Source organism: Balaenoptera physalus (genome assembly GCF_965194825.1).
Source record: "Balaenoptera physalus genome assembly, chromosome: 3".
Taxonomy (NCBI): Eukaryota; Metazoa; Chordata; class Mammalia; order Artiodactyla; family Balaenopteridae; genus Balaenoptera; species Balaenoptera physalus.
Window position 1 is genome coordinate 171,673,035 of NC_138890.1, and position 15,331 is coordinate 171,688,365.

The following is a 15,331-nucleotide window of genomic DNA, read 5'->3' on the forward strand; positions in this document are numbered from 1 at the left end:
ATTGAGAGGGGAAAGTGGAGCCAGTCCTCACCAGAATCCCCTTCCTGGAATGCTCCCAGATGAGAGCTGGCCCTCGCAGGTGCCTGCACAAGATTTGGGAGGCGGAAGCCAAGCAGCCCCAGGAAGGGCGATGTGCAGGGTCAGATGTGGATGAGACACGTGTGGAGCTGCCTGGAGGGGCCCAGCCTGCCCGGCTCTGCCCTGCTCCACGTGCAGCACTCTGACCAAAGCAGCCGGACCAGGCTCCCCACTACATTCCTTCCTGAAAGGGCTCCCTTCGGCGGCTGCACATCCCTGCATGTCCTGATTGGCCTAGTGACTCTCCGCTGATGTCAATGCTCCCTGTTGCTGCCAAGCTCCATACTAAGAAAGGAGGCTGAAAACTGGTGAATTAAAGATCCCACTTCAGATATTTGGAAAAGAACGAAACCCAAAGAAAGTAGAAAGAAGATGCGATGGTCAGGGACTTTCCAAAATATTCCCTATTTCCTTCTTCTGGGTTCCTTCTGGGTGTACTTTCTGACCTCCTTTGAAGTTCCGAGTAGCCATGCTTTGGCCAGAAAAATGTGAACAGAAGTGAAGTGTTTCTCTCCTGGGCAGAGGCATGTAAGTGCCAGTGAGAGGTCTCACAGCACTTTTTCTCCATGGTACAATGATTACAGAAGCATCTGTCATGAGGAGGACTCCTACAGCCCAGCCCAGATGAGCAGAAGCTCCCTCCTGGCCCACACTGGCCAGAACGTGTATGCAAGAAGTAAACCTCTGGTGTGGGAGGCCAAATATGAGGTTTGTTTATTAACCCATCACAACCTATAACATCTTTACTGATACAAAAATTGGTACCTGAAATAGAGTGCTGCCCAAAACCTCAAATATACAGCACTGATAGCTGCTAAGTGGCAGAAGCAGCAAGGAAACTATTATCAGAGACTGAAAGGTGGCAACCCAAGCTACGCAATGGTCCAACATTTGGTCAAAATATCTTCCTGTCCTGGAAGGCAAAAAATGCTCTAATAGAATTGTAAGTCTAGAGCAGGGCTCAGCGAGCTTCTTTTGTAAGAGCCAGATCATAAATGTTTTAGGCTTCACTGGCTATAAGATCTCTGTCACACTAAGCACAGCCTGCTGTACCTTAAACACAGTCATAGATCATAGGGAAATGAATGGTCAGGCTATATTCCAATAAAACTTTATTTGAAAAAATAGGCAGTGGGTCAGATTTGGTCCCAGGCCAGAGTTTGTTTGACCCCTACTCTAGAAAGGGCCATCAAACACAATGTTACAAGTGTGCGTATGTTGCCGCTGACTGCATTTGTTAAGGTACAAGAAAAATACAAGCTCAGAAAATAACTGATTGGTTGTAAGGAGGGATGAAAGGGAAGCAGAATTCTATGGATTTGTCAGAGGAAGAGGAAAATGCTTCTCAGTCTCAACCAATAAATGATAGAACTTGGGTCCTAGAGGGATTAAAACTCAGCCATGTGCAGAAAAAAAAAAAAATCAAACCTACTATTGAAGACGGAATGGATTAAGGTGCTTCAGACTAAAGTCCAACTAAAAGTATGGTGCCAGCAAATTCTTTCAACTGAACAAAAAGGCGCAAGGAAAAGAGAACCAGAAATTGTGTTTCCCAAACAGGCTCAAAGCATGCACAGACTGATAGAGAGAGGGAGAGAGAGAAAGACTGAGAGATAGATGGAGTGAAAAGGCAGAGAAATCTAGCAAATCACAGAAGTATGTCTTGAAAAGAACATGACCTCTGACACTGGGAGATGACTGAAATTAAACAGAGAAGAATTCAAAGAAGTTTTGAAAGATTTTTGTTTCCAAAAGAAATGCCAACGTGAACTTCGGCTGTTCTAGACAAAGGAAATTTGGAGTTCTCTATCTATGGCAAGAAAGAGGTTGAGAAAATTGCTCAGTCCCCAAGAAGGAAATATTCCCCAACAATCAATCCAGCTGTGGTCAAAACGATGGCCAATAAGGAAGAACCTCCCCAGTGGAGGGTTCAGATGTCACAGGAAATAATAGACAAGGGTCTATTTCCAGGACAAGAGTCTGGATCTAATGAAGAAGCAATCCCCATCCCCAGGGCCAGGGACCCTCAAACTGTCTGCCCAGGGGAATTTATAATTGGTATGACCAGAGATTAATGTGTGTCATTCTTCCCTTGGGATAATGGGAGAGTTTTGTGGCCATCCTTTGTGCACTGGGTGGCTGAATGGTTGATAACGTCTTTTCAGTCCACAGGTCTCCAGATCAAAAGAAGCCACAGGAGGGATAAATCAGGAGCTTGGGATGAATACACACACACCACTATATATAAGATACATAACCAACAAGGACCTAGTGCATAGCACAGGGAACTCTACTCAATATTCTGTAATAACCTATATGAGAAAAGAATCTAAAAAAGAATGAATATATATATATATATATATATATATACACACACACACACACATATATATATAAAACTGAGTTACTTTGCTGTATACCTGAAACTAACACAACATTATAAATCAGCTATACTCCAACAAAATTAAAATTAAAAAAAAAAAAAAGAAGCCACATTCAGGCTTCATGTGAAATGACTGCTCAGCATTCCCTTTGAACAAACTAGTGCTCTTCATTCACAGATCCTAGACTCTGAGCTTCTTGCCATTAGTGGATGGAACTTTGGAGCGGTCTCTCTTGAGAAAGGGATGTATGTATTTTCTTAAGGAAGGAGTAAACTAAATGTCTGGCGACCAGGTAGGTGCACTGTGGTAGTAATAGCGCTGTTAAACATTCTAGTTCACCTCTCTGTTATGGTTTTGTCAGCAAAACTGGCTGTACTAATTCCCTTCCCTATATCCAAGCCCTTGTGTAATTCTCTCCTACACTGAGTCTGGTCCTGGCCATGTGACTCTCGTTGGCCAATTTGACAACAGTTGCATGAAATAAAGACGTGAAAATACTTAGGTATCGGGGCTTGCCTTCTTCCTCATTGATCTTTAGAACCCTACATGCAAAGTAGCTCAGGCTAGTTTGCTAAACGAGCCCAGTGACTCTGTCACCTTATCCAACAGCCCTGGCTGACAGCCTGCCAACTGGCCTCATATGTCAATGAGGACACCTTAGATGATCCAGCTACCAACTGACCCACCAGCTGCCAGCTGACCACACAAACAAGAGACAGACCAGCAGAGATCAATTGAATAGCTAGAACCAAGGGATGAGCCACAGAATTGTGAGCTAAATAAAATAGTTATTCCAATCTGTTAATTCTGGAGGTGGTTTGTTACGCAGAACAAGCTAACTGATGCATCCTCTTTGTAGGCATATGGGAATTTGATGTGCTATATGAGGTACCGTGGTAGACTGTATTTCCCACGAATGGGGGCCATTATACATCCCATCCCATATGTGACTGGCACTCCTCTCATCGAGTGAGGTTCTATGTCTTCCTCAATTGAACCTGGGCAGTTCTTTGTGACCATGATGGAAGTGGTGTTATCTGACTTCAGAGACAGGATTATAAGGATGCCATGCACTTCCACTTGATTCTTAGAGGATGATCATTCTTGGAACCCAGCAACTATACGGTGAAGAAGTCAAGTAACCATGTGGAGAGGCATGTGAAGGTGTTCCAGCCAACAGTCCCAGTTGAGTTTCAGCTACCAGCCAGCAATGACACTAGACATGTAAGTGAGCAAGCCTCCAGGGACTCCAGCTCTCAGCCTTTAAGCCATCCCAATTGACACATGGAGCAGGGATGAGCTGCCATTGCCAAACCTGCCCAAATTGCTGATTCAGGAGGAAAATAAACGATGTTGATGTTTTCAACTGCTAAGTTTTCTGGGGTATTTTATGCAGCAAAAGATAACTAGGATACTTACCCTGGTCAATGAAAAATGAGTAAAAGTGATGTGTCACTTCCATGTGGAAGATGTCAATTGCCAGAGAGTGAAGCACTCTTTTCCTCCCTAGTATAGCAATCAAGAAAGGAAGGATCCTGTGGGATGCAACTTCCTTCATTCTAAATCTCTGAGTGACTGGTGTGAGAGAATTCCTCTGCTGACTCAAATTTACTGTGCAGCTTGAACAAAATATAAACCTTTATTGTGTTAAGCTGTTAAGATTTTGGAGTTGTTTGTTTCCATAGCATATTCTAATATGTTCTGATTGACACAAGAGGTAATAAAGATAGAAAGCAAAAATGCAAATATTTTGTCTTAATGTATGTTAAGACAAAACATACATCTGATGAGATTAAGTAAAAAAAGAAAGCACTTAAAAATAACACTATAAATAAAACCCGAAGATATAGTATATGTAAAGTGTAAAATTGAGAACAGTATTATCACATATATGCCATTAAACTTGAGAATTGGGACAAAATGCAAAGATTCCTAGAAAAGTCTTACAGAAACTGACTTGAGAAGTAAAGTTAGAAATACTATAATCCTATTACTATCAAAGATACTGAAGCAGAAATTTTAAAATCTCTCTACAAAGAAAGCAACAAACCCATGTGGTTTTCTAAGCAAATTCTATCAACTCTAACATAATGAAAACTTTTAGAAAACTAAAAATGAAGGCATATTCCCTGATTTATTTTATAAGACCAGAAAAACTTATAAAAGAAAAATGACAATTTGATAAAGAAAAATTCCAAACTCATTTCACCAAAGAATATGCTTGCAAAAATCTTAAACAAAATGTTAGTACTTCATATCCAACATTTTATAAGAGATATCATAAGAACTGTGTTTGTATCAGGAATATAAAAATTGTTAAATAGGGCTTCCCTGGTGGCGCAGTGGTTGAGAATCTGCCTGCCAATGCAGGGGACACGGGTTCGAGCCCTGGTCTGGGAAGATCCCACATGCCGCGGAGCAACTGAGCTCGTGAGCCACAACTACTGAGCCTGCGCGTCTGGAGCCTGTGCTCTGCAACAAGAGAGGCCGCGATAGTGAGAGGCCCGTGCACCGCGATGAAGAGTGGCCCCCACTTGCCACAACTAGAGAAAGCCCGCACGCAGCAAGAAGACCCAACACAGCCAAAAATAAATAAATAAATAAATAAATAAATAAATTTAAAAATTGTTAAATAATAGAAAATTATTATCCATTACTTTGACATTAAAAAACAACAAAAAATCCTATAATTATCTCAATTTGGTAAAACTCAACACCCAATCACGTTTAAACTTTTTTTATAAATTAGAACAAAAGGGAATCGCAAAGGATATCTATAAAAATCTGTAACCAACATCATCCTAAGTGGATAAACTATGAAGGAATTCTATTTAAAATTAGGAAAAAGGGCAAGGATACCCTCAATCACAAGTTCTGTCAATAACACATTAGAGTTTCCAGCCAGCACAATAATACAAGAAAAAGAAATGAAATGCCTTAGGATTGGACAAAAGGAAATAAAACTCTCATTATTTGCAGATGATATGATTGTCTATGTAGAGAACCTGAAAGAATCTGCATTTAAGCTACCAGTAATAAAAAGAATATGATAAGTTGTGTAGCTATAAAATAATATCCAAAATTATATTCTTTTACATTATCAACAAAAGAGTAGAAATTCATAATTTTTAAAACATCATTTACAGTAAGCAATAAAATACAAAATATCTTTTGGTACTCAGAAGTAAGAACAGCCTATAGAAAATTGTAAAACATTACTGAAGCACATAAATGGAGAGATGGCCCATGTTCATGGATAGAAAATTTTAATATCATAAAATATCAATTATCAGCAATGAATCAATAGATTAAATATAACACTAACAAAATCCCACTTGAGTTTTTTCATATTGAGGTTAAAATAAGTTGATTGTAAAATATATATGGAAGAACAAAAATTCAATAATAACCAAGAAACTTTTCAAAGAGTTGAATGTTACTTCCCTTGCCCAATATAAATAAGTATTATAAACCTTAGTAATTATACTCTGTGTGTGTGTGTATCAAAAAAGAACAAAACTTAACCAATGGAAGAGAAAAGATAGCCCATAACAAACGACTCATATATGCAATTTTGATTTATAACAGATTTGGGGAAAGAAGTAACTAAAATGAATTAGCAAAAATTGATTCTCCACAGGAAAAAAAATATGTAAATGGACCTCGATCACCACTTTATACCACACATGTACCACATGATATATATATAGGGTATGTATGATAAAATGAACAAAAAGAAAAGCAAGAGAATGACAAACAAAAAGTGCAAATGAAGTTTACTTCTGAGGGTAGGTAGGGGAATGGGAGAGGTGCAGTGTAGACTGAAATACATTATTGGGGATATTCTAGTTTGGACTGGGTTCGTGGATGTTTAATTTTAGTGTAAATAGACAAGCAAGCCAAATAGATATAAACGAGGATTGAGCTCAAGAATCAAAGGTTAATCAAATTAATCAAATGATAAATCCCATTCTGTGCACCTAAAGTCCAATTCTGAAGAATATGGATGTTATATGTTTGAATTAACTGCAAGTCAATAATGGGAAAGGATTAGATATTAGATCAACCATATGTGTGAACCATGTTAACATTTCTTCATTATTTCTTTCATTTTTATTCATCTGATCTCCTTATCCTCTGAATTTTTAACATCACATAGCTTTTATTAGTTCTACTAATGCACCAGTCTAAAACTTCCTTTCCTTCATCATATCCACAGCTCACTAGTAGCTTGAAATCTTAATTATTTTCCCTTTTTTTATAGAGCTTAAAAATAATACAGTACATTTAAAACACACGCAATAATTCAGCATTTGGGGTAAGCATGGAATGGAAGCCAGCACCTATGAGCTCTGGCCCGTCCTGGCTGTAATATTCCAGCATCATTATATCTGAGGGATGATAAAGGACACTGGTGGAAATTGGGTAGAAATTCTAATCCCAAAACCCTGCAGTCAGGGCTCCCATCACCATGGTGTTGGTCCGCCATCGTCTCCACCAGGAACCTTCTGTAGGGTGGTTACCCTAGACACTTGATTTATTCATAAGATTCTCTCAGACAATAATCATCATCTTGAGAAGTCTTCTCAAGAACTTCGACGTTCTAAAAAGAAGCTATTGTACTTTATGTTTGTATGTTTCAAATGCAATAAAATATTCATTCAATAGATTTTAATTGTGCTAATACTGAAATTTTCCATTTCAAGCAAAAAGTGACTTGGTTCGACTCTGAGATACAATTGGCCTTATGCATTCCTAACGGTGGTGACCCACGTCTGTATTCTCGTTCTTTCTGTCTTGGCACTGTCGTTCTACAGCCCTGGGCAGAGTCAGAAAACTAGTTGGCAGAGCTGCTCATGGGGTTTTTTAGGCTGAGTATCTCATAACTCTGCCCATCACTCTCTCTCACCTGAAGGTGGCACCTGGGGATGGAAGCATAAGCCCAAGTGAAAGGAGGGAGCAAAAATGATTATTTGTAACGTTGACAGCAACAGATGAACTAATGAAGTCTTCCTCCAAACCTCTCCCGGTTCCCTTCCTTGTGATCTTTATTGTATCTTTATACAAACAGGGCATCGAAGCAACATTAGCAAAGTCTTAATTTGGCCAAATGGATCAAACACACAAGCTGACTCAACAATCCTTTTCTCTCCTCCCAAACGCACCTGGTGGTTGCAAACCAGCATCACCAGATGTGTATCTATTTCCTAGTTTGACACCAGGGAACTGCCTGGTAAATATTATCTTATCACTGTCGTTCATTTTACATTACATAACATTATCCAAAGCTAACAAAATTGAAAAAATATGAAGGCCAATAGCAGTGTCAATTTGGCAGAATTTTAGTGCTAGAGAATGGTAACTTGTGTCAAAATATGACTTTAATTAAACTACCTATGCTTCTCCATCTTTTTTTTAAGTAACTCAAAGCTATATTCATACTTATCACATAAATAGAAAAACATCTCCTGTTCTTTCATACCCAGGTTTGAAAATTCTAGTACTCATTTAGTTGTCAGCCTGAAATACATCTACAGGGGACCGTGACAAGGAGAACCCTGTGTGCTGCAAGTATAATAATAAAAATGACCTACATTTGTTTTGGGTAAGACATGTGCCCAGCTCTGTGCTAATGTCCACAGGATCCATCTTACTTAGTTCCCAGAAGATCTTCCTGAGCCTGGCTGTGTTATTCATTTTAGTCCACGGCAGATAAATTAATTTGTCAGGAACACTAAGTGGCAACATTGAGACCAGATCCAGGTCTAGTGACAGTTTTATGCTCTTAACAAGAGGCTACACAATGGGAATGACAGCAGCAAAGGAAAAATGCATCTACCCCCTAAATTATACATGTTAATTAAGCACCTGCGATCTGGTTAGCACTGTATTAAATATGGGGGTGCTAAGTTTCTTCCCTGAAAGAACTAACAATTAGTTGACGAGACAAGACGAACTGACCAAACTATTCTGCACGTCAGATGACAGTCATGGAGTGGGTAAATCATTTCGTGTAATAAATGAGCTTTGCAGGCATCAGAGGCAGCAACCAATACTGATAGGAATGCACAGCACAGGCTGGCCTGTTTAAGCTCAAGAAGGAGAGTCTGAACTTGGATAAGCGGCACGGGCGGCTTCGAGGAGAGGGGAAGCCCTGGAGGAAACAAAGCTAGAAAGCTAGAAAGCACCAGAGGAAGCAAAGCTAGAAAGGACCAGATGCAGACACTCTGAGCTCACGGCGTCCAGGCTAACAGACCACCCTAGTATTGACAGGTAAATGGCAGCGTGTAGAAGATGAGCGGCTTCTGGATGGAATGCCACCCAGGGGGATGCCCATCTCAGTGCAGGCCCCGGTAGGCACTCTGTGAATATCAGTGAGGGAAGAATGAGTGAAGCCCAGTGGATCGTACTGATGTCAATATCGAGTTATAGAAGGAACTAGGGTACCAGTGGATTATGCACAAGCACCCAGCCCTGACTGTCCCATCACTAGCAATTCCTGAACAAACAGATCGAAGTAATTAATAGAACCATGAGACACCTTTACCAAAGTAGCAGATCAGCTCTAACAGCATTAGTATCTTTTAAATAGAATGTTTAAGTTAAAAAATACCAGTAAGTTTCACACAGAGCTCAACAGGAATGGATTTTACAGGTCACAGTATTCACGCCGGGGACTTGGCCAATGAAAGCAAAGTTACAAATACACCTGCTGCTTAATGGGAAAACCCTGGGAATATTCAGCATAAAAGAACCCCAAGGAGTTAATCGTGGGGAAGCATCCCTACAATTCTTTAACATTAAAAGAGAAAAAAATGGAAATGTAACCCCATCCACAGAATGAAGCTTGAGGACTTTCCTAGCAGCATGAAATTTCAACAAGAAAACTGCGGCTGTGCTAGGACCAGAGCTGGAGATTCTAGATCTGCAGTGATCACCAGCCTAGTTCACTCAGGCAGAGTCAGACATCCAGCACCACAACTGCACCCTTAAAGACAAGAGCCACCAGCTTTGGGTCTCGGTTTCCTCCTCTGTAGCATGAGCGCCCTTCCAGCTCTAATATTATGTGACTACGTGTTTTTCACAGCAGCAATGAAAATGCAACTACAGAAGACCCAGTAATGACAACAGTTTCTGAGAGCATACTCTGTGCCAGGCATTCTTCTACGTGCTTCACGTGTACTGATTGGGACCATCACCTTAGAAGGCAGGTACCATTTCATTTTACAAACAAGAAAACTGGGGCATAGAGAAGTTGAACAATCTGCCCAAGGTCACAGAGATGGAAAGGGACAAAGTCAAAATGCCAACAAAGATAGATGCTCTTAACCATTACACTCTGCCTTTTTTAAATGGAGAAGGCAAGGTACCGTGCATATATTTAATTATGCACTTTAATATCCAAAGGATGCTTCCAAATCCTTTCTTGCTAGGCCTCTAAACTGCAACCATCTTTCCTGCAGAAAACTACAGTTTTTCGTTGTCGTTTGTTTATACCACAGTTAATTCATAATTAAAGTGACTTATTGAATTACTGGTTGCAAATTACAAACACCTGCCAAGTAAGATTCTCCTGCATGTATAGAGAAATTCGCAGAAAGACGGACCTTTAGCTGCCTCCACTCCAATTCCTAAAAGCATGCACTACCCCTCCACCCCCAGAATTAAGAGACTAGAGAAGGTATGCAGAGAATTACCTGCTCCTTAGAGGAGATGTCAGACATATTTATCTGCCTTCTCCAGCCTTCCACTCCCCAAGAAAAGACTTCTCCCCATTGATCCTTCCACCCACTAGGGGCGCTGAAATAATGTCTGGAATAATAAAGGCAATTTGCCTCTACAATGATTGAATTCATTTATTTGGAAAATGAAAAATTCTGGAAAATTTTTTTTGGAAAAATTAGGATTCTTTCTCCATGTATAGAGAAAAGAAACACTCATATATCTGCCCCTAGAAAAAACACCTGATGCTGGAACACTGATTTGTAATGAAGTACTTACGGTCATTGTTTGAAAGATCTAGCACACCGAATCACAGTAAAAGCAAGAAGGTAGATCATATTCTGTCAAAATCATACATGTTACATATTTAATACTGATGAAAGTATATACTCATTTGGATATTATTACCAAACTAAAAAAAAAACAGGTAAAAAAAACAGAAAAAAACTATTCTATTGCAATATGTGACTATTTAAAATTTATGGGAATGAAATTTTTCCATTCCAGTTGAAATATTGACCATCCCTAATCATAAATTTTAACCAAAACAAATCTGGCTGGAGCTAGCTGGTATTTGACAAACTAAAAAATTTATGTCAGCCTTTCCTAACCACGACGGGCAAATTTTGAGAGAAGCTGGCTGATTTTGGACATAATAAATGAGAGAGGATTTGATTCTGAGAAGAGGTTTTCATGCATTTAGTAATAAGAACCAGTCCTGGAAAATGAAGCTACCTCAGAAGACTTAGAACTTAAAGTTTGGTCTTATTAGTTCCAAGTTTTCTCATGCCAGAGGGTAATTTAATTTTGTTCACCATGCCCAGTACCAACATCAAAAATTTCCATCATAAGCAACAGAAAATATTTTTCATATTATTAAACAAGATATTAAAATTCAAGACATGCTATCATATGTGCTATTTGTTTCGTCTTGATATTTCTTAACAAATATGGGATTAAACCTATTTAATCACCTTTTATGTAGAAAATAGTTAAGCAAGATAGTAAAGTTTCAATTCAGAATTTACTTTTTCAAATATAACAAAAATACTTTGCAGGTTACTTATCTTCATGATCAATGATGCAGACGCATAGATTGACCATAAATTGAAATTAAGTGAAAGCAGATTGTGAATAATGCCAATTAGGGAAATACTAAGTCAAGACAAAGCTTACTTTTTTTCTTTTTAAGAGATATTTCAAGTCACTTCACACAAAGGCAATTACATATACCAAAAAATCACTATGCACTTGGATACTATCAGGATCATCTTGTGATCCAAATGTTCCAGAAAACTATGGATATGCATTAAGAAAGTTACCAGACTTTTTCTACTACAAGAACTGATGGAAGCCTAGTGGAAATCAAAATCAGGCAGATTCATGGGAAAGAAGAATCTGTCCAAGATTTCAGGCAGCAAAAAGAGATCTTCCGAGTTCCTGAACTACATCAGAGCCTAGCGATTCTAGTAAAGCGCTCGAAGGTGGAAACCTGGGCGGGGCCCAGGCAGCTATTTCTGTCTCCCAGTGTAGATCTCTGGGAAGCCAAGCTCTGGTCAGTCTGAGAAATGAATTCACCCCACTCTGTGTGCACATGACTCCATGTTAACTCTGTCCCATCTTCCAATGCTCCTAACCCAGCCATCTTTGACTACGTGGATGGAGAACATTTTTTGTAAAGTGGAACTGCTGTTTATGCTATTACTAAAAGCAAAATAGAAATGAGCTGTCCAGACCTCAGAACTGTGCCAGTACTTCCTAAGGTCAAGTTTCAGAGGACAGTGCCCATTCCTCCCATGCATTTCCCAATGCCAGGCCCAGCAGCCCCAGTGCCCACTTGAAGGTAGCCTTTCCACCAGACCACGTCACCCTTCCTGATTCTGGAACATTTCTGCACAGCTCATTACCTAGAAGGATTTACAGAGTAGTCAGAGCATGGTTTAGGTAGAGCAAAGGATAGGATCCATTCCACCATCTCTGTACCTCACCCTGGGCTACAGCCATGCCATGGGAAGTGCCTGCTTTGTACTTAGAGTGATTTAGCTGAACGCCAGGAGAGTGTGGGAATGATGGATTTATCAAGCAAAGTAAAGATGCCTGAATAAACGTTTTAAAAAGATACCACTCCAGCATTTGCACCACGTGAAATGGAACATAAAGGAACTGGGTAAAGAAACACAAAGATCAAAGACAAATTAGAGAAGGGAGCTTTCAGCTGACTGTGCTGAATCCCTGACGACCCATTCAAGAACATCTACGTAGATCAAGGTTTAAGAAGTTAGAAATCTGTATGATAGCAAACAAAGCGGTGCGTGCAGGGGAGCATGAACTTCACATTTGTCTTTAAATATATTAATGGTGCTATAAATAGGCCATCACCTGCTCCTCCTTTTCCATTTGGAAGAGAACCAGCCAGAACGGGTTTGGATTACAGATTCAACAGAATCACAAGTAGCAATGTCCTGGCTGCTTTTTCCAGAGGAAAAGGGATGTGTTTTCTTCCCTGCAAGAATGGAAATGAGAAGGAGATGCTTTTAGAGACCCTGCTTGCCAATGAGACTGAGCAGAGAGCAGAAGTCTCTCGTCAGGTCCTCTTTGGCCCTAAAAAGTGGTGAGAAGAGACAAAGATGCCATTCCAGGGAGCATTCCAGGCTGGTAACAAGGGTGTGAAGACTGCTGTGAACTCACACCCAGAATACAGAATTAAGGTGCTCTCTGCTCTATGTTGTATAATGAAAGACCCAGTTGTGATCGGTGGCATCGTGATGTTCTATTTACTTTCTAATTTTTATTCTTATGTCATTGAATTCCAGCAGAAGACAACACCTCTTGACTAGTGTGGCGAAAAAGAAAACTTCATTTTTTAAAGAACCCAGATGATAAGTTTTCCCATGCATAATATTTGAGCACCATCTGGCTCAGGATATGAAGAATAAATTGCCAAAAACCAAGGACAGCTATTGTGCACACGTGTTGAAATAAAGCAAATACCCACGCCTTTGCTCCGAGGACATGAATATAGGTGTATGTTTATAGTCTAAGCTAAAAAGACATCATTCGATGCAGACATCCCCAGATCAACCACTGACCAAAAATATCTCACTGATTAATCAATGCCTGGCACTCAATCTGCACATACATATCATAGGCGGTGCAAAAGTTTGAACCACACCAACAGAAAGATCACTAACAGGAAGCTTACCGCCATCTACAGATTTCCCCTCACTGCTCACGGGAATGAGCCAAGGATTTCTCCTCGAAAAATCTAAATTGACAAAATTGACATCAGCTGTGGAGTTGCATTACGCTCCTAGTGATGAAATCCAGTTTAATAACCTGTGCAAAACAGTAAACACGACTAACTACCTGTCTAGAAATAGGAAAGCAACGGTCCACGGATGCCTGTTACTTATACACTTGAAGGCTGAAGACTCACAACAGGTCAACACCCCATCTCGCCCTGTCTATGGGACTAAACCATACAGATTTAAAGGCAAAGATGTATAATAATATACTTGTTTTCATTTCTCCTCGCCATTCAGCACTTACCCAAGTCAGGCTTTTTAGAGAGTTTTAAATAACTAAAACGCCAGCCCCGGGGCTGGGCAGCGGCCTCGCAAAGAGGTGCGAGGCTGATTCGGATGGACACAGACCTAGTGGAGCGGCTGTTGCGGCCAGCGGCGCCGAGCGGAAAGCGCGGCGAGTTTGCCAGCGGGTGCGCAGAGGTGGAAAACGCACACCCGGGCCGTCCATCCGGTGCACACCCCGGCAACTTTATTTTGGGCAGAACCTTCCGAGGAAACTTTTCTCTCGCCCTCAGTTCTCGCCCAAGCCAGGTCGGCCGCGGGCGGGCAGGAGGGGCAGGGCGCCGCGGGCCGAGGGATAGCCCCGGGCGGGACGCGGCTCGGCGGGCACCTCCCTCTGCTCTCGGGGCCCCGGGGCGCGCGGGCAGGTCCCGCAGGGAGGCCACTCACCAGGCGGAGCGCGAAGAAGACGGCGAGCAGGGCGAGGCAGGCGCCCATGACGATGAGCAGCAGGAAGACGATGAGCGGGTGCTGCTGGCTCATGCGGTAGTACGACTCGTAGAGCCAGTCCCGGGACCGCTGCAGCCCGTCGCCGTCGCCGCCGCCGCCCGCCGCCGCCGCCGCCGCCTCGGCGCGGTCCCGCAGGTAGCGGCGCCGCCGCATCGCCTCCTGCCACATCGGGGCGGCTCACGGGGCGCCCGCCGAGCGCGCCCGGCCGGGGCCGCGCCGCCCGCTCGCCCGCTCGCCCGCCGCCGCCGCCCGCGTCCCAGCCCCGCGCTGCCTCGGCCGGCCGCGCTGCCCGCGCTCCGAGCTGCGCGCAGGGGCCTCCGGCGCGGGCGGAGCTCGGCGCCCCGGGCTGGGCGCGCTGACGCGCGGGCGGGGGCCGGGCGGCGGCCTCGGGGGCAGCTCCCGGCGGCGCCGCTGCCGCCACCGCGCGGGAGGGGGCGGGTGCGACAGGGGGCGCTCGACCCGCCTCTGCCCGCACCCCGCGCGGCGCAGCCGGGCCTCCACCCACTGCCGCCCCCCGACGGCCGGGTCGCGCGCTGGGCACGGCGGGGGGCCGGCGCGCCCGGCCGCGTGCTGGGCGGGGAGAGGCGGGGGCCGCGCCCCAGCCCCGGGGGTCCCCCTCTTAGACCCGCCCACGGTCGGCGCGGGCAAGGTCCACCTCCCCTCCGCCGTCTCAGCCTGGGGTCGAGCGGGGGCTCCCACCGTGCCCTGCGCGGTCCCCGAGGGCGGCCTGGGGGTTCCCGTTTCTTGCCGCCCTCACCTCCGACCTCGCTCGGAAGACTGCGGAGGCTCCTAACTCCTCGCCACCGGCTCCAAGTGCGGCGGGGAGGGGCCCTCCCGGGAGGGGCCCTCCCACCCTCCAGTCCCCCCAGGCTCTGAGTGGTGTGCGGGGGGTGGCGTGGACGGGGTGCCCCCACGCTCCTCCCCACTTTCGCAGAGCGTAGCCGGGAGGACACCTCCCATCCTTTGGTACCCCCTGCTCGGAGGACCGAGGGGACTTCCTCTTTTTCACTCTCCGTGCGCTCGGAGGAGGGATTCCCCGCCCCTCCGCATCCCTTAATGGGTAGGGGGTTCCCACCCTCCTCTTCTTCAACTCAGCACAGCGGGCTTGGGGGG

The 15,331-nt window shown here is 43.6% G+C and overlaps 1 protein-coding gene across 4 annotated transcripts in view; it reads right to left on the reverse strand.

Moving 5' to 3' along the window:
• ADCY2 (adenylate cyclase 2) overlaps positions 1 to 14,510 on the reverse strand; it is a 427,841-nt gene extending 413,331 nt beyond the window's left edge. Inside the window, exon 1 of one of the 4 annotated variants that reach the window (XM_082454366.1) lies at positions 14,159 to 14,500. In XM_082454366.1, coding sequence (XP_082310492.1) covers positions 14,159 to 14,386 — 228 coding nt within the window. In that variant the 5' untranslated portion in view covers positions 14,387 to 14,500. Of the gene's footprint in view, positions 1 to 14,158 lie in introns of all 4 variants that reach the window. The other 3 variants (XM_082454365.1, XM_082454367.1, XM_082454368.1) reach the window with 3 other exon arrangements.
• Positions 14,511 to 15,331: the final 821 nt, after the last annotated feature.